Genomic DNA, 18,659 nt, shown 5'->3' with positions numbered 1-18,659 from the left:
GCAGATAACTTCCTGTAAAGTCCAAGCCATGATTGTTCCCTGTAGATACCATTTGGCACTTCTTATTTTCCACCTTTAACTGTAGGTGGCACTGTTGTACGGTGATTAGCCCAGTTGGCTCAAAGTTAGAATGGCAGAGTAAAAGACATGAGCTTCTCACAGACAAAACAGCTTTTAGTGTGTACATTCTAAGGCGTGAGACGTGAAGATAACAAAAGCAACCTGCAAATGTGTGAAAAATTGGTTTAAGCTTAAATTCTGGAAAATATGCAGATTGTTGTTACAATTAAATCATCCTTCCTTTTTATAAAGACTGATAGCAGTTGATATTGCCCTGTTCTACAGAATTACATACTCATTGTATTTATTCAGCATGCTTTCATCAAAACTGTTCATGTTTTACTGTTACGTGCTCTATGCCAAAAAATTGCTGCTAAATTTTTAACTGTTTGGTTGACAAAGAAACCACAAAACATATTGGATAAAAACGTCAGCAAATTTTTAAAAGGCAACTTAACAAACTAAGCAATGAAGTATTGCCAAAACAATCTAATATAACAGTGCTGTCTTGTGCAGACCCTCAGAGTTTCATAACTTAGTTGCACCTGGCAAATCAAGTTCATTATTGAATCAATGAAATAATTGTAGGTATACAGTTAAACAAATTAGAATTTTTTAACCATTATTTATGCTGTTACTTACCCTGTGTTGGTTGTAGTAATGGCCAAGCCTTCAATTCAAAAGCTTAATCTTGTTTGAACATTTTGCCTAGACATTCATTAGAAGATGTTCTGGAAATGGTTCATTTAACCATATTTTTTTAACAAAAATGCACGTGTATGGGGTGTTTTCAGCATATAATATTTTTCTTTGTGGACATTTTGATATTGATTGCTGTTTGTTCAGCATTGGCTCCAATATGAGCCTGTTGTGTCAGGAACTTTGTTATCTTTGTGTTCCATGAAAATATAAGATTAAAAGTTTTTCTCAGCCATTACTACAAACAACACAGATAAAAAAGTTATAATTTCTTGTGTCACACACATGCGATTAGGAGACAGCTAAAGGGCCTAAGTAATTGTAATTCTACACCTGACCAGGGGGCGACAGGGTGCACTGACTGTCACTTTCAGTTCCTTGTAGACCATTCTCGGGAAATCCCACCTGGTGCCTGCGCCTATGAAGACGTCAGTTCTGGTTCCAAGGGCATATAAAGATGTCACTTCCGGTTCTGGCCCCGATTACATCACTTCCTTCACTGGCTTTTAAAGCTGCCATCTTGCCTCCACATAATCAGTGCTATTTTGGACTCAGTATTGTGAACAGCTCTGTTCAATTTTCAACCTTTTGCAGCCAGGAAATATTATACAGGTGGCTTCCCCAAACCTTTATGATGTCTGTTGGTCGTTTTTCTGACACTGGGTAAAGTATTCTTTAAAAAAACAAAAATGAAATTTTGCATAGTTTTACCGAGATTAAATCTCTTTGATTAAACAGGAAGGGATCATAACAAGGAACGCACACATCTGCTGTCAGCACACTTTCACAACCTTCGTCTCTGCGTGTCATTTTACATTTTAATTTCCAAGACGAAAGTGTGTTAATATAGCACTGTCATTCCAAACATTTGATAAGCTCCCATTAATTCAGGATCATAAAAGCTCATTCCACTGCATAACACAAGAAACCTTTTCCCACTGACAGGGCTACCTCTTTCAGGTACTGTATTTTAGCATTGGTCATGTGCAGCCTTATCTTTACTGTCATGGCCACCTTGTCTCAACTTCTGTCTGTGCTATCTCTCTTTCACTCTCTCTTTTTATTCACCTGTTAGTCACTCTCATTTTTTAGCATACTGAATTATTCTGCATGGAATCAGTCGAAAGCATTATTATGTCCACTTTTTGCCTCCATAAGGCATTTACACAGAAGCTGTCCACTTTTCAGCAGAAACAACAACCAATTAATATCCAAAACAAAACATAAACAAAAGAAAAATGTCAAAAATCAACAGAACATGCTTGATCTATGGCTTATGTTTAGTTTCCTTTTTTGGGCCTTCTTTGCTGATTATTTTCCATATATGTATTGTAATTATGTATTTTTAGTTAAAACTATTCTGTTTTTTCATTAGTGTGTATGTGTTCTCTTGTGTTCTATGTATTTTGTGGTTGGAACCCCAAGAGGTAGGGCCACCCTAATGTAACCGCAGAACGGACAACCTCAGTCTTTTTCTTCTGAGGCTGAGAGTGGATCCTCCAGAGTTTGGTGTGTGCTTTATCTACTGCATTAATTTTTCTGGTTTCTTGAATTATTATTTGTTTTCTTGAATTTTACTTTTGTTTTGACTGATTTGGTCTTCTCTTTTAGACAAGCTTTTTTGTTCTTCTTCTGTTTATATGAATAAATAGGTATTAATTAATTAATATTTATAAAGATTATTTGTGGACTTGATTTTCAAGCCGAAGTTTTTTTTTTATAATTTTCATTTTGCTTGAGAGATATTTGGATATATTTTGGGACATTTAATGTCATTTGAATTTTAAAAGTCTCTTCCCCATTTTCAGGGCGTAGGCAGGCCTGAAGCCTGTCTGTGGACTTGGCAGGTCAACCTGCGCTTGGTGATGTCTTTTCAGGGCAGGCTATGGAGGGCTCTGGCCTGTTTATGGGAGTTTTTTGAGGCCCCATACTGTATATCTGCTTTGTGTGCTGCTCCATCACAGCAAGTTACACTTTTTCTACTCCTGTTTGTTTTCCTATTTGGTTCATCTTCTCCAAACAACGTTAATATATAGTAAATTAATTACTACATTTATACTGTATATTTCAAATTGTAAAGAACAAAATTAAGTTTTGAAATATGTTAATAATTTAATAAAAGTTTGTTTCAACAATTGATTTACATCTGTAGCCATGGAGAGCACATGATGTGTTTGTAAGGTTGATAAGTTTGGCTTTTAGGGCCTTTATATCAGGTCAGGTTGGGGAGAATGCATTGGTACAGCTCGTTGCTGCACCCACCACATGATGAAACAAGCTCGGGATCCTGGCTGGCAACCCCTCAGGCAGACACGACAGTCTCACCTTCTGGAAATGACCCTCTATCTGCCATAGGCAGATGTTATGTGGGTGTCCCCTTGGCCTGTTCCAGCTACTCAGGTCCCCAACAATGAGGATCCTGCAAGTCAGATCACCCTCGGGGAACCGCGCCACATGGCTGTAGTGCCGTAACTGATGCTCCCTCACAATGGGGGACATAAAGTCAAACCAGCGGTACACAAGGATTCTCCAAAGAGACACAGTACCAAAGGAGTCCATGAGTCCAGCTTTTGTCTCCAGTCAGGTCACAAATAAAATAAAAATTTATTGTCCTGCGTTACTTCAAAATGTTTACTTTTTTACAGAGATTATATATTTCTGTCTTGATTTTTGCCTGCCACTTTTTTTTTTTGTAAAATGGGTGGCCAATGAATATGTGTTAAAGAACAATGACAACTGGACGAGGTCCAAATTTGTCAAGGAGCATATCCACATGCCCAGGTAGGTGTCATGATTAGCCTCCAAATAAGTGTCAGTTAGGGTTGGGAGACCATCAAAACCTGGCCACACAGAAAAAAAAGAAGGTCAATATATCAAAAGAAAATACAAAACAAATATTAAACTATAGAAACAAGAAACAAAAATATTCAAAAAATCAAAAACTGAACTTAATTGCTAACTTCGAAACAGCAAAATAAGCCAATAAGTAATTAAAAAACTAAAGGTCCAAAATCCAAATTCACAAATCCAAAAGACTAAGTAAAAAATCCTTAAACAAACAACAAAGACCATAGACAGCCACAAAACAAAACAAAAAAAAATAGATACACAAATGGGAGCAGAAGAACATAACACAAAGCAATGTTACTGCATCAAAGCAGCGACTGCAGGTAGTCTAAATAATCTACAGATGCTGCCTTTGGGATGACTACTGCCTGGAGCATGTAGTCCAATTAGGGGTCACATTTATCATCCATGAATAAAAAAATAAAAAAAACTTAATGGCATCATTTTTAGAAAACAACTATTTAAATTAATAAAAGGAATAATAGAAAAAAACAACAATAACAGAACAATTAACAAAATATACACTAAAACAGAATGATTCAGAAAAAATAAATAGAATAAAAAAAACTCCAGGGTGAAAGCCACCCAAGAACAAAACAGTACAGCAGTGGTCACAATGTTTCAGAATATCAGGAGGAAAATAGTCTTTGGTGAACAAAAACTGGCAGCCATGAATTTATAACTGAAAGGATTGCAGCACACAAAATTGCGGTAAAAGGTATCCAGAAAGACCCACATGTCAGACCAAGACCTTCACTTGTCTGCCTAGAGATAGCCTTCACTTCATGCAGCCTGATCTGCAAAGGCCTAAAAATGGGCTTAAACGTTTAAGGTTCAAAAATATATTCTAAACGTTCAAAATGCACAAATGCCCTCTATAGAAAAAAATAAACCATCAAATGTCTGGCTTGAGAGACTAGGCAGATGAACAATTGTTATGAAATACAGTATTTACAGTATCCTCTTTAATAAAACCCCTGTGTGCGTCCAGTATCTGTGTGTATGTGTGTGTGTGCAGATGCTTCAAAGGCCGCCTGACGCGTCACACAAGACAGAGAGGGCGGGACCTATAAAATATCGCGCGGCCGTTCCAATCGGATTTCAGTAAATGAAGTAAGACCTAAAACATAAAACACGAAAAATCCAGTTAGGTACTGAGAAGCGGAGACCAGCTTCCCCATTGTTGTGCAAGTGTTCACTCTGAGGATGTCAGAGTTGCGATTAAGAAGCTTGGCCCAGTAAAGTGTAAACTGTAAACTGTCAGTCGTTGAAGGGGTTTTCCTAAATATACGAATTTTCATGATATTACAATATGATGACTTTTAAAAGTAGATTTATTTTCGCGCACATTACATCAGTTGCTGGGGAGAATCTGCTGATTGCCCACTGTTGTGACAGAAAATTAAATGCATATTACGGACAGCAAAGCCAGTATTACTATCAGAGAAAATTACAGGCATTTTACGGAAAAAATTTAATGAGGTAAAAAGTCCCTTGCCATTTAATATAGACTGTTCCTACTAATGTTTATGGACTACTGTTCTAGAGCCCGTTATTGTAATAGGCATAATGTCTAGTTTAAATAATAAAAAGAAGCATGAAAATAAGGCAAAACAGGACAATGGACAAAAAGTTAAGCCAAAGACAAAACAAAAAATATTCAAAAATGAGAGAAAATTACAAAACTTACTCACACCTTGAAAAACACTCCACAACTTGTCAATGAACCACTGCTAGGACCCTCTCCTTCATCTGAAAACAAAGGCGGAGGCCGGTCCTAGCAGTAGTGATGTCGTCATATGGTCACCCACAAAATTCAAGGAATGTAGCTTAAAGGCACAAATACACAAAAATATCTACTAAATAATAAATAAACATAATGATGTTAGTAAAACTTACATAAACAAAAAGCACATTGAAATGAAAAACAATAATAAAAAAACAAAAACAGCAAAAAGTAAAATACACATAATCAAGGGAGCAAACACTGGCTGTACCATAAAAATAACAGTTCATAAAGAAAAAAATAATATTGGCAAGAATTTGATAAATAGATGGTACATTGCATCGGGTACTTTAAAATTTAAGCTCAACAGAATTAGAGAATAATAAAGCCAGCCTATTGAATAGGGGTTCTGGACACTAGTTGAGTGGAGTCGTGGACAGGGGACCCAACAGAGTGCATGGCTCGAGCTTTCTTCACACAGAGAGGTGGTTATAAATGTTATACTATATACTATGCCAGGAAGTATACAATGTAGAAAAGAACACACAAACAAGAAAACCTGTGCAAACCCCCCTACAGCACCAGGTATATTCTTAGTTAGGTGCTAATCGTTTTCTATCTGGTAAGACAACTCATTAATTTACCCACCTCATATTTATGAGAGCTCTATTCTCACTTTCCATCATTCTTCTTCCTTTCTTTGCCTAGCAACTCCTGTGTCTGATTCACTAACCAGTGACTTTTTGCTACATATTTTACATTTGGTGCCACAAGGGCCCTTGCCTTGCCATCCAGACACATTTGTCCCCAGAATGTACTCTTTAAAAATATTTGGTATATGTTATGACCTGTAGGGGGCATACCAACACCCCAAACACCCAGACACAACTAAACCACACAGCAACGGGTTCAAATACAGAGAATTTATCTTGTATAAAATAGCTTTTACAGGTTCTTCTGTTACCCAGACCAACCAAATTTTCAGTCACAATTCCCTTCTTCCTTTTTCCTTTATACTGTCTTTGTCATCCACTCTCCACCAGTGAGTGTTGTTTGCCATCTTCCAACTCTGCTCTGAGTCCCAGGGTGACGTGTAGCAGCTATTTTTCAACACAAACCCAGGAGTACTTCTGGTGGAACAAGGTGGCCACCTAGAAGCACTTCCAGTTCCATTGGAACCTGTTTGTAACATGGAAGTCTGCCTCTAGCAGGTTCCCCTAGTGGCACCCGAGGACAACAACAGGGCTTACCACCAAAGCTCCAACTCACATGCAACTCTACTGGTGTCCAAAGGGGAGCCAATCCAGAGTGTACTGCAGGGAACACATGGCCCTGGAAGGCAGTCTTCCTCGGTCCTTCCCTTATAGTGGCTTCCTGACTGAAAAAGCTGCCACTAACCAGCCTGTTTAGGGCGCCCATCCATACAATGTATATACATTTTTAATGCATGTACTTTGGATAATAATAATAAGAATATAACACAAGGCAATGCTACTGAATTAACTGCAGGTACCGTAAATAAACTAGATAGATAGATAGATAGATAGATAGATAGATAGATAGATAGATAGATAGATAGATAGATAGATAGATAGATAGATAGATAGATAGATAGATAGATAGATAGATAGATAGATAGATAGATAGATAGATAGATACAGATGCTACCTGACATTCACATTCAAGGAAACAAATGGCCTTTTCTGTCAGGTAACCACAATGCATGTTTCCCATAATGACAGAAAACTGTCTTTCCAGTGTGGTTGGTTTTTCTATCACAGATAATTACTGTAGGGAAAAATGTATTATTAGCTTTAAGTTTTGTGTCTCGTCATAGACTACCTATACACCAAGATACAGTATGTCCAGCTTAATCACCACCTGCAACAGTCAATACTGATTTATGGGAGCTGCTTTTGACTTTGAGAGGGATTGGACATATTGTTGTGCTATACATTGTATCCAAAGTAAATTTATACTTTTGTTTACTGTTTTTGTGTTTACTTTGTTTTCTCAGTGTTTCTTCCTTCATTCTTTTTAAAAAATCTTTCTAGTACATGATTCAATATTCACCAAAGGCTTGTAATCAGAATTGAAATAATATTTATATGTGTGCTGTATTTGAAAAGGAGAAATAATAGTAATAATAATAATACATTTTATTTATTTGAAGGCACCTTTCTAAACACTCAAGGACACCGAACAATAGATAAAACACAGATTATAAACAAAACTAAAATACAAAAATTAAAATCAGACAAAGCAATTGTAATCAAAGAGGAAAAGCAGTCTTAAACAAATGAGTTTTAAGTTTAGATTTGAAAAGTGAAAATGATTCAATATTTCTAAGCTCAGATGATAGTGAGTTGGGGAGCAGAGCAACTGAATGCTCTGCTCCCCATAGTGGCAAGACGGACGAAGGGGACAGTCAAGTGGATGGAGGAAGAGGATCTAAGGGTACGGGAAGGAATGGCAACATGGAGAAGATCAGACAGATATGGAGGTGCAAGGTTGTGGATAGCCGTAAAAGTTAACAGAAGAATTTTGAATTGAATGCAGAACATAACTGGAAGCCAATGAAGCTGCTGCAAAACGGGAGTGACATGGTGAATAGAGGGGGTTCTAGTAATGATGTAGGCAGCTGAATTCTGGACCAGTTGAAGATTTGTGATAAAGATATAATAATGATAATATAAAGATATAATAGATATAATAGTGAGGTGGATAAAAGGGTTATTTTAACTTACCTTTAATGTTGTCTCACACACGTTTCTCTGCATATTGTGATTTTGATGAAAAACACTTATAGAAGTTCCTTTTAGTCACCTTCAAAATAGTCTCCTTGAGCTGCAATACAATTGTCCCTGCACTTATCCCATTCCTGGAAAATTTCCTGTTCTCATCTTTTGTTTCCATGTGTATAGCCTCCAACATTTTTTTTTCTTTATTTCTAACATGGTAGCAAATCTTCACCACATTAATCTCAATTTTAATTTCAAGAACAAAAATAACTCAAAGGGAGTGCAATCTGACGAATACAGGGAGTGTGACACCACAACCACACTGTTTTTAGTCAAAACCTTTTTGACTGAAAATGCTGTGTGCAGGTGCAAAATCTGGTTTGGGCTGCACCACTTCTCTGGACAGTTTTTGCTGATGCTTTCCTGTAGACTCCTCAGCAGTCCATCGGGAACAATTTCTTATGAACAAGTCAGTCAATGTCCAAGGCATGATCACCGTTATCTCTTGCAAATCTGCCATGGTGACTCGACGAAAAAAAATAGCCCAAGTCACATGCGCGATTGTAGAAAAGACACCAGAAAAATGCACTTGATCAGCTCAGCATGATGCCACTCACCAGACTGATTAACCAGACTGTAGGCATACAAAACCAAGTGGCATATTCAGTACTAATCCCGCGCTACTGACTGATTCAGGGACGTTTTTGGAATTTCCTCGTAAGTTTTACTGAAGTTTAGTTTTTAAAATTTTCATGTTCACCTGTTTAAATGGTAAGTTCAGCTGCTTTGTATTTGTGTATTTTAACCTAAGTGATATCACGCATCAGCCCTGGGTCAGTTTTACTTTATCTAAGGCAAAGTGTTAAGGTGGCGGTACATTGACAGCATGACTTAAGTAGGCTCGTTAGTGGCATGCAATGGTAGATAGAATTGTTTCTTTAATTGTTTTGCTTGGTTTTATTTTACGCTATCTCTTCATGCTGTGTTTTAATTGATGTTTGCTGGTTTTATGGATGTGTACAGGTGTTCCACCTTATGCTCATTTAATCAAATGTGAAGCTGCTGTATTGCCTTGTGCAGGACAAAGTTCTGATTGCTCTAGTCTAGTACATATGCTCTCTCGGCATATTTGCTGTAAATCAAAAAATACTAAGGTCCTCCCTGTGAAAATTCAGTGTCACCTTGTAAATTTGTTCAGGAACTGGCCTTGCTTCTGCTAATTGTAGACTCTACTAAATCTCTGACTTGGGTCAACTTTAAATTCCCTCCTCGGGACACATAAACCCAAGTCCTAGGATCATTTACAAGACTTCATGGGCTATAGGCACACTACTTCCCTGTAGAAGCCAATGGTATACTTGCTTCCTGTCCAGTAAGTCTTACATGTTCTTCAAAACAACTGCTCAACTTCATATTTTAAAGGGTCCACATGGTCTCTTATTGCTAGTAAATGATAAAGGGTAGCAGCCTTCTTGTTAGTCCTATTTGACCTCATTCCTAAGTGGCAATTGTGCCCTAACTTTCATTTCAAAAAGGACATTTTTTGTCCCTTTCTGGAGTATTGTATATGTCCACAAAGCTGATACTCTTTGATGTCCATAAAGAAACTGTCCTTCTCACAGTGGAATATGAAAGGACCTTTCTAATTGCTACTGTGATTGTGCAAGGAGCTGACAGGATAGTATTAAATTCCTGTGACCTTAAACTGGGTAAGTAGATTTTATTGTTGTTCTGTTATTTTCTTTTTCTTCCTGGGGTTTTGTTTTGTGCAGAAGTTTACCCTTCCCCAAGCCATGCCGGTAATTTCCTAGCGGGGCACCACATTAGAAGTACTATATGTGGTGTCTACGTCTTTAATACTGAAATGTATATAATGAGTCCATAAGGTGCAAATAAAAGAAAATAACTTTAATGAACACCATAAGCAGACAGAATGACCATGCAGTATTAATACAAAGATTGAATCAAAACAAACCTTCACAGCAGACGAATGGGGTATTCATATTGCAGGTAATATCATTCCAGTTCCCAGAATTAAGTTGCTGAACACAATATTCAATTCCTCCAACATCGTTGGGCTCTTGAGCGTTCCAGTTAAAGAATGTTACGTTGCTACCGTCTGACCATTTCCATGGGTTGTTAAAAAAGCCAATCCAGACAGTGAAACCCTGTACATTGTTGGTTACCACTTCATTCTCTGCTTGGTTCCTTATGCTCACAAGATCAGTGTACTGGCTTCTGCAGTATTGCTGAGCAGCATACCAGGTTACTAACTGTTTCACCAAAAAGAGTATCCTATGGGTGTTATTAGAATCTGTCAAGAGCAATAAAAAAGGAAAAGAAAATCATTTTATGGATGATATGGATGGTTTTAAGCCATAGATATATTTTCACTACCACTACCAAGATGAAAATTTAAAATGTAAATTTTCACTACCTTCCAAACTTTAGATTACTCTTAAAGGGCTGGTTGAACATTTTTACTCAACATAAATTCTTAATCAGAAGCAAGTTTTTGCTGTTAATGAAATATGCTATTTAAATTAAAAACTAAACTAACCAAAATAAATCATGTGGGATTTTAATCATAAATTAAACCCCATTAGCGTTACATTTTTTTCTCAAAAAAATATGTAAAAAGTGTTGCATTTTTTGGTTTAAATCTCATCTTTCTACTGTAAAACGCGCAAAACACTAAAAGTACAAAGTCTGAAGTGTAGAAAGTTTAATAATGACAAATTACAAATAATAATAATGATGATGAATAATAAGGGGCGGCATGGTGGCACAGTGGGTAGCGTTGCTGCCTCGCAGTAAGGAGACCTGGGTTCGCTTCCCGGGTCCTCCCTGCGTGGAGTTTGCATGTTCTCCCCGTGTCTGCGTGGGTTTCCTCCCACAGTCCAAAGACATGCAGGTTAGGTGCATTGGCGATCCAAAATTATCCCTGGTGTGTGGGTGTGTGTGTGTGCGTGTGTGTGTGTGTGCGTGCCCTGCCAGGGGTTTGTTTCCTGCCTTGCACCCTGTGTTGGCTGGGATTGGCTCCAGCAGACCCCTGTGACCCTGTAGTTAGGATATAGTGGGTTGGATGATGGATGGATGAATAATAATAATAATTATATGAATAGCACACTGCACAAATGTGAGTGACATGAGTGTCATGTTCAGATATCCAGAATCACTTTCAGTTTCACTGACCGTTTCAATTTCATTGCCTGAAGACAGATTCAATTCAACATCGCTACTGATGAGAGACGTTTCTTACGAGACACTGCTATGAGGCTAGGAGATGATGCATCTACACCATTGCCCGGGTAATGCTTGGGCTTGACGATTACATAAGACACGCCTATACTGATGGCTGAGTAACGCTTGGCATGGTTTACAGCTCGAGTAAACCTCGGGTCTTATGCGTGACACGTCTATACTGTTACCCGATTGACACTTGGGACTAATGATTTTACCACTGTTTTTCAGCCTGAGTGATGCTTGGGTCTAACCATAAGGAGGTTAAAGTGCAAAAAAATGAGTGAATCATTATATTCATACATACAACATACATAAAGTGGCAACTTCATCAGTTGTATCTAACTAGTACTGAGTAGGACGCACTTTTGCCTCCAGGACAAAGTAAATGTATCTGATCCTGGATTCAACAAAAGATTCTATTAACATTCCCTAGATATCTGATCCCTCTTTACAGAGTCAGACAGTTTCTTCCAGTTTTTTAACCACACATTCATGCTGCAAAACTCTCATTTGAAATCACTTTAATGGTGCTCTGTTGTTTGAAATCTGGGTTATTTTGAAGCCACTGGAGTAAACTAAAGGCACTGTCATTTGCACGAGATCAGCTGAAAATAATGCATACTTTGTGACATGGTATGTTATCTTGCTGGAATTTTCCACTTAAGAATAGACTACAGCCATAGAGGGATTCTCATAATCAGCAGTGATGCTTCTTTGGTATTCAGTTGGCGTTCTGTTAAGTATTGGGCCAAGAACGTATTTGCCTACACTAACATACAACCATCCCAAGGCAGTACCATTGACAAGACAGCATATATACATGAATTCATGCTGAACTTTTTACAATCTTTATTTCTCAACCTTTCATGGTCACTCACCTACCGTAGCCTTATCTTCATGTTCTTAGTTGACAGGAGTGGAATCTGTTGTGGTCTTCTGCTGCTATAGTCCAATCCCTTTGCCCCCTGGCACTATAAAGAGCTCTTATTTGAATATTTTTGTTCCTTATGTTAACAAGTCTGGCTCTTCTCCTCTAACCTTTCAAGGTGATGCTGCTCACTGAATGTGTTTTGCTTAAAACACCATGCACTACAAATTCCAGAGATTGTACTTTTTAAAATCCTAGGTGGGTAGCTAATCTGGAGATTTTGGCACCGTCACATCTCATTAAATTCCCTTAGAATGACACACCTTGCCAATTTTAATCCAACAACCTAACTTCTTAACAATTTTTTCATATTATATATATTTATATATTAACTTGAAGCCATGTGATAGGCTTTTTGAAGGAGCAGGCTATTTTTGTTAATGAGTAGGTGTACTTAATAAAGTTTATGTGTGTTTATATATATATATATATATATATATATATATATACTGTATATATATATATATATATATGTGTGTGTGTGTGTGTGTGTGTGTGTGTGTGTGTGTGTGTGTGTTTATTGAATTGATTTTTTGATAAAACATCCTGATAAGTTTGTTAAACTCATTTTACTTTAATATACTAATATTTGAATGATACAAATTGGTACAATTTTATGTTAATCGACCCAGGAAACACGTAAATGACTTCTAACACTGGACTTATATCACATTTACGCATTTAAAGAGGAAGGCCTAAGAGAAGGTTTATGGATGTGGTGAGAGAGGACATGCAGGTGATGAGTGTAACAGAATAGGATGTAGAGGACAGAAAGGTATGGAAGAAGATGATCCGCTGTGGCAACCCCTAACGGGAGCAGCCGAAAGAAGAAGAAGAAGAAAAACTTTGACTTAATGTCTCTAAATCAGCTTCTGATAATGGTTACGACAGATATGTCACCAGTGGATATATTGAAAGTGATTTCAGGGATGCAGGCTGCAGTTAGACACTCAGTAGCTATACTCTTTAGCTTTCTCATTTTGTGATTTCTCTTGTCCTTTAAATATAGCACTCTGAAGCATATTTTTAACCAAATGAGTATTTGCCCTTTAATTGTTATTCTTAACCAGTGACTTAGTAGTTGAAAACAATCTATATAGACACCAGGACGGTGTAGGCCACCTCCTACCGTTTTTAATATTTCTTAGTATTCTATATTTGGTCAAATTAAGACAAATATGTCTTAAGACATCATCAGACTACACTACTTGTCCAAATATTTTCAGATGAATCCTTCATTTGTATAATCTTAATAAAATCACAGAGAGTCACAGAACATGCACAATACAGTCAGTTGTGTAGCTGACATCCCTAGTGACCCAGTCATAGTGCTCTGCAACTCACTACAAAATCAAACCAGTTTGATTATATTGCACCAAGCCCCAGGCTATAAGGGTGGGCTCTGTTGTCTGCAGGAGTTAGCAGCCAATGGACACTCAAATGAAAGTTCAAAGCATACAATTAAAAATTGCATTTGCTTTGTCTGTTATGAATATGTGGATTATTCAACAACAAGTAATGTTAGATTTTTGCATTGACGTTTTGATATTGATCACTGTGGTCCAGCATTGATCTCTGTAGATGCGGATTCTATGAAAAAAAATTTTATTTTCAGTCTTCATTTTTCTTGGCTATCTCTACAAACTATATGGGGTAAGAAACATATAAAATAATTTTATTTTCAATCTCCATAAAAACTTGAAATTAATTTTTTTTCTTGGCCATCTCTACAAACTATATGGGGTAAGAAACATATAAAAAAATATCATTTTTGGGAAGAGGATTCCTTTAAATCATGTAGAGTCCTGTAGCCTAACACCAACTTAAGCCTATGACCTTTATTAAGACCTGCTGAGTTTAACAAGCAAACTTTCAATAAAAATATATATACTATATATATATACTATATATATATAAAATATATATTTTTTCACCTGCATTGGGCATGATGCAGTGACTGGGTTTCTAGTCATTTGTAGGACCACCTTTACAGATATCTATGCTCACTCACACAGGGACAGTTTAGAATCACCAGTTAACATAATATACATGGGTATAAAAAGAAATCCCACAGACACAAAAAAAATGTCCAAATGTCATTGTGATAAGGTGCATGATATAAGCCCAGGACTCTTCACCACTGTGCTGCCTTAAAGTACAACAATGAGACATTAAAGTAAAAAAAATCTTATGTGCAAATGAGAAACTTTAACTATGAAATGAGAACAGCATTTAGCAGTGTTTAGCATTTGGCATAAAATACTAGATTCTTCCATAGTTACCTAAATAGCAAATGAAATAGAAGTTAGTAGAACACGTAAAATCAGTCCATGTGCCATCCACATTGATTGCAGCACAGAACAGGTCTCTTTCCCAGTTGGTATAAGTGACATTGCTGCCATCAGACCACTGCCAGTTCTGGGAGTCAGTGCGAGAAAGTCCTACCCAAGCTGCATCCTTAAATGTATTTTGTGCCAGACTTAGGATCTGATTGGATTGGCTTTGGCTCTGAATGCTAACCAGGTTAGTATAATTATTTTGGCAATAAGTCAGAGCATCACACCAACTCAGGGAGGTGTTAACAAAATAATATTCTCTGTAGAAACAAAAAGCTGGTCCACACAGTCCTGGAAAAAAAATAAAAGAAATTATTAAAGAAACAAGTTTTCAATCATGATTTTTTTTTCTGGCACCTCAGGTGCAGAATATGAGTTGCTCCTGTCATCATTACTGTGTAAATCACAATATTATACAGTATACTGTTGGTGAGACTGCTGATTTGTTTCTATTGCTCAGGTGTAGCTGTAGAAATTGCTTCATATAAACAACATAAAGAGCTCTGGTTCTTCCCCTTTAATGTTAAAATGTGTTTGTATTTAGATATCACACAACCCATATACTGTACCAGCAGTATACTCATGCGCCCCTTCAATGCACCTGCCAAACAAATATGTAGCTTGTCACAAAGCATTGTCCAGAATGTAAACATTCCTAGGGTAAATAAAGTCAGTCTCTGGAGGCCACACCACCTTTTGTTGTGTAATGTTGAAGGCCCAAAACATGACACTAATTTGCATGTTCCTCAGTTATATCCATGTTTGCCAAAGGCAAAGCTAATTTTTTTTTTAATAGTGGACTGTCATTGCACACTTCTCGCTGTCACAGGACAGCACTGTGCAAATTGGCAGGAACAGAAAAATAAAATATTGATTTATCAGTCTACTTTTCACAAATGTAATGCTGAAACATGTAGCACAAGAGAAGTGAAATGAGAATTTGCTTTCTAATTATATTTATGACACATCAAAGCTTGTTTTTCCTAATCATGATCCTATGCTGTTGCAGCTGTATCAGCAATACTAAATTCCATAATAAAATACAAAGCACACAAACAATGTTAAAGGCATACTACTACTGCACAATCTAAGCCCACCCTGTGCTATACCTGGTATCTCACACTGGTCCAGCACAGACTGCTCACTGTCCTTAAACTTTTCTTGTTATATTTGCCCAGGAATATGCCTCTCTGTGCCAACACCTGGTCTGCTGTGCTGAACAAGAACACTGTACGTACTCCTCTGGTTCTGTACTTTAACAATCTGCTGATCAAAAACACTAGAAACCTAAGCAATGGGAACCTAGAGAAAGCAAGTTGCACTTATGACATAATTGAAGAAGTTACAATGTTACTAAAAAATATTTAGTAATTAAAAAAAATAACTTCCAGTTAAGCTATATAAAATAATAATGCTTTGCAGAATTATGGATTCATTATATAAATTTATTTTTATTGAAAGCAGTTTCACCTGCAAGAAGAATGATGAGAAGGCTATGTTCATCCATTGTTCATCCATTACACCAGTCTGAAAAGCAAACAACACAGGTTATCAATATTAACCAAAGACGTTATACTAAATTAGAAGTATAACTGCATTGTTTTCCTATTATGACCTGTAAACAACAATTTCTAGGTAAGCCAGCAAAACTAATAGCTTTCTTTTAATATTTTGGTAAATATTGCAATTTATTAGAACCTATTTCAGTTTAAAGTAGAATGATAATGTCATACTGGATTTAAGCTTTGGTTGATATCATTCATTTTGGAAGAAACTATTATGTATATTTTACATTGATATGGTGTACAGTAGTCTTTTTTTGATTGCTTATATCTGATGATTGTTTCTGATCAAATACACATTACAGGTAGGTAAGGATGACTAGACTGGCTATCTGTTATGTACTTCAGAAATTACGTACTATTATTAGTTTAAACAAATGAGCATTGTGACACAATACACTCATTGTTTGTTGATTCAGCAGAATGGAGAAATAAGGAATCAAGATAAATATAGTAAAAGACAATGGACAAAATTAATTAATCTTGAATGGCAAGTAAAAAAAACATAATGTATATATGCTGTTACGTTTGTGCGCATGGGAGGCAGCTTAAGAGCTCTGGTGAGGGTAATTACCTGTCAAACAAGGGGTCCGCGCTGTGGACTAATGACTTCTCTCTTCCTCCATCTGCAGAGTGGAAGACTTATAGCCACTCCACCGCTTACGTCACTTGTTTTCCACCCTTTTTTTCCACTCTTTCCTGCTGAGTCACCATATAAACACAGAACCAGCCATCCTGCTCCAGTTCAATTCTAATCTCCCATCTGAAAAGATCTACTCCATAGTTTGTGGCGTGCATTATTTTCAACTTTTTAAATTATATGGGGTCATCAAGGTAGTGTACCAACTCTTTAACAGAGTTGTGATTCTTGTTTTTTGTTTGCATAAGTCCTTAAAGTGAAGAATGGTTGGACACATTGATATTTTGAGGAGCCGTATGCCTTTGTGTGGTTGAAATTTGTCAAAACATCATCTTTGCTTGAATATGTGACAAGTGATTAAAAATGCTGTAAAACAATTCTGATTTGAAGCTAGAGTCTTTGCTTTTTTAATTAAAGTTCAAGTGAGAGATGCAGCCAGGTCTCTTATCTGGTCCTTTAGTTTTATTGGGTAGGTAGGTAAGTATATCCAGTACCTCCATATCAGCCAGATACCACATACTTTCTGAATGCTACCTTATTATTGCTTGGTGTTCATTATTCATGTTGCATCTTGCTTCATGCTTCACCATATATATTAATGTAGAGCCAGCTCTGTATGAGCAAAAAGCAACTTCATTTGTATCATGTCAGCTTGGCTGATGTCATCAATGAACACCGCTCACAACAGTCTGTCAGTAGTATTCACACCAGAGCAGTACATTCTAGAAGAAGTGGTAGTTTTTCCAAAATCTCACCTTCACAACTGCTTAGCTTGAAATGAACATTTCATTGTGAATGATTATTTAATCATTTGCAATTCCATTTAGTTTTCTACTTTCATTTATTTAATGTGACACATATGGGATGTTTCATTCAGTTTGCTTGTTTTGTACACTAGCCATTTATTATTTGAATATTAGCATTGTCACCATTTCATTTACTATACTTAGGTGAGAGTACATAGTGTGCCTGTTTTTGTTGGTAGTTAAAAGGTTATGCAATTTTCCTTCATCCAAACACGTTGCAAAGGAAATCAGGAAAAAAGTCAGACAAGTTTTTTATTCAGAACGTAGTGTATCAGAAAGTATTTAGTTAATCCTGAAGCTAAACATCAGCAGTGGCTTAGATAAATGTACCACAGTCTCTTCAAAATAGGAGACCTGTATGGCAGCACACAGAAGGAGGTTCTGACTGAAGTAACTTAAAATTACTTGACACCTCTGGAATATATGACTACTCCTTAGATAGGATAGTTATGACCAAGTCATGAATGATTGCATGGGCCAATAACTCTAGGCATCAGCAAAACTTTCCCAACAACAGCTCAACAGGCAAGAAATAAATTACATAGCCCTGCAATATGAGTAAACCAACAAAAAATAATAAACAAAATTCACTTCTCAAGAACTATATGTTTTTTATAGACAATGCTAAGTGGTTGCTGTGATACATTAAGATGTGTCTGTGTGTGAACTTTGTTGAAAATTAAAGGTGAGAAACCTTTAGTTTTTTTACAAGTTATTATTATGGCTTTTCTTCTACTTTTAACTATGAATTTAGCAAACTCTATCAAACTTGATGACCAATTAGACATATATAAATGAAAGACCTTTTGTGTGTATATGGAGCAATCCACTCTCCTCACACTCAACCACAGCCACTAGATTGCACATGCATGCACTTTTAAATTTTTTTGGTGTTCGTGCTAATGTCACAGATGAAGAAACATAACATGAAGCAATGGCCGTGGCTCAGTAATGTGCAAGTGGGTATGACTTGAAGTTTTCACTAAAAACATTGTCTATCTGGAGGTATTTTCTCAAGGCAAAGATTAATAGGACTCATATGCCAGTGATATGGCTAAGATATGGTAT

General features: G+C 36.7%; 2 protein-coding genes and 1 long non-coding RNA gene across 4 annotated transcripts in view; 1 reads left to right on the top strand and 2 right to left on the bottom strand.

Annotated features, from left to right (window-relative positions):
* LOC114645679 (C-type mannose receptor 2-like) overlaps positions 1-16,117 on the bottom strand; it is a 29,414-nt gene extending 13,297 nt beyond the window's left edge. For both annotated transcript variants that reach the window (XM_028793505.2, XM_051933755.1), the window contains exons 1-3: positions 16,054-16,117; positions 14,530-14,874; positions 10,049-10,387 (exon numbers count right to left, since the gene is read on the bottom strand). In XM_028793505.2, coding sequence (XP_028649338.1) covers positions 10,049-10,387; positions 14,530-14,874; positions 16,054-16,090 — 721 coding nt within the window. In that variant the 5' untranslated portion in view covers positions 16,091-16,117. The remainder of the gene's footprint in view (positions 1-10,048; positions 10,388-14,529; positions 14,875-16,053) is intronic.
* Positions 1-18,659, top strand: part of LOC114650889 (tenascin-like) — a 585,410-nt gene that overhangs the window by 124,496 nt on the left and 442,255 nt on the right. The window lies entirely within an intron of this gene.
* LOC127529643 (uncharacterized) overlaps positions 1-18,659 on the bottom strand; it is a 744,809-nt gene that overhangs the window by 356,784 nt on the left and 369,366 nt on the right. The window lies entirely within an intron of this gene.

Source organism: Erpetoichthys calabaricus, chromosome 1 (assembly GCF_900747795.2).
Source record: "Erpetoichthys calabaricus chromosome 1, fErpCal1.3, whole genome shotgun sequence".
NCBI lineage: Eukaryota > Metazoa > Chordata > Cladistia > Polypteriformes > Polypteridae > Erpetoichthys > Erpetoichthys calabaricus.
Note: the sequence above shows the minus strand (reverse complement) of the source record. Positions and strands in the feature narration are given on the sequence as shown.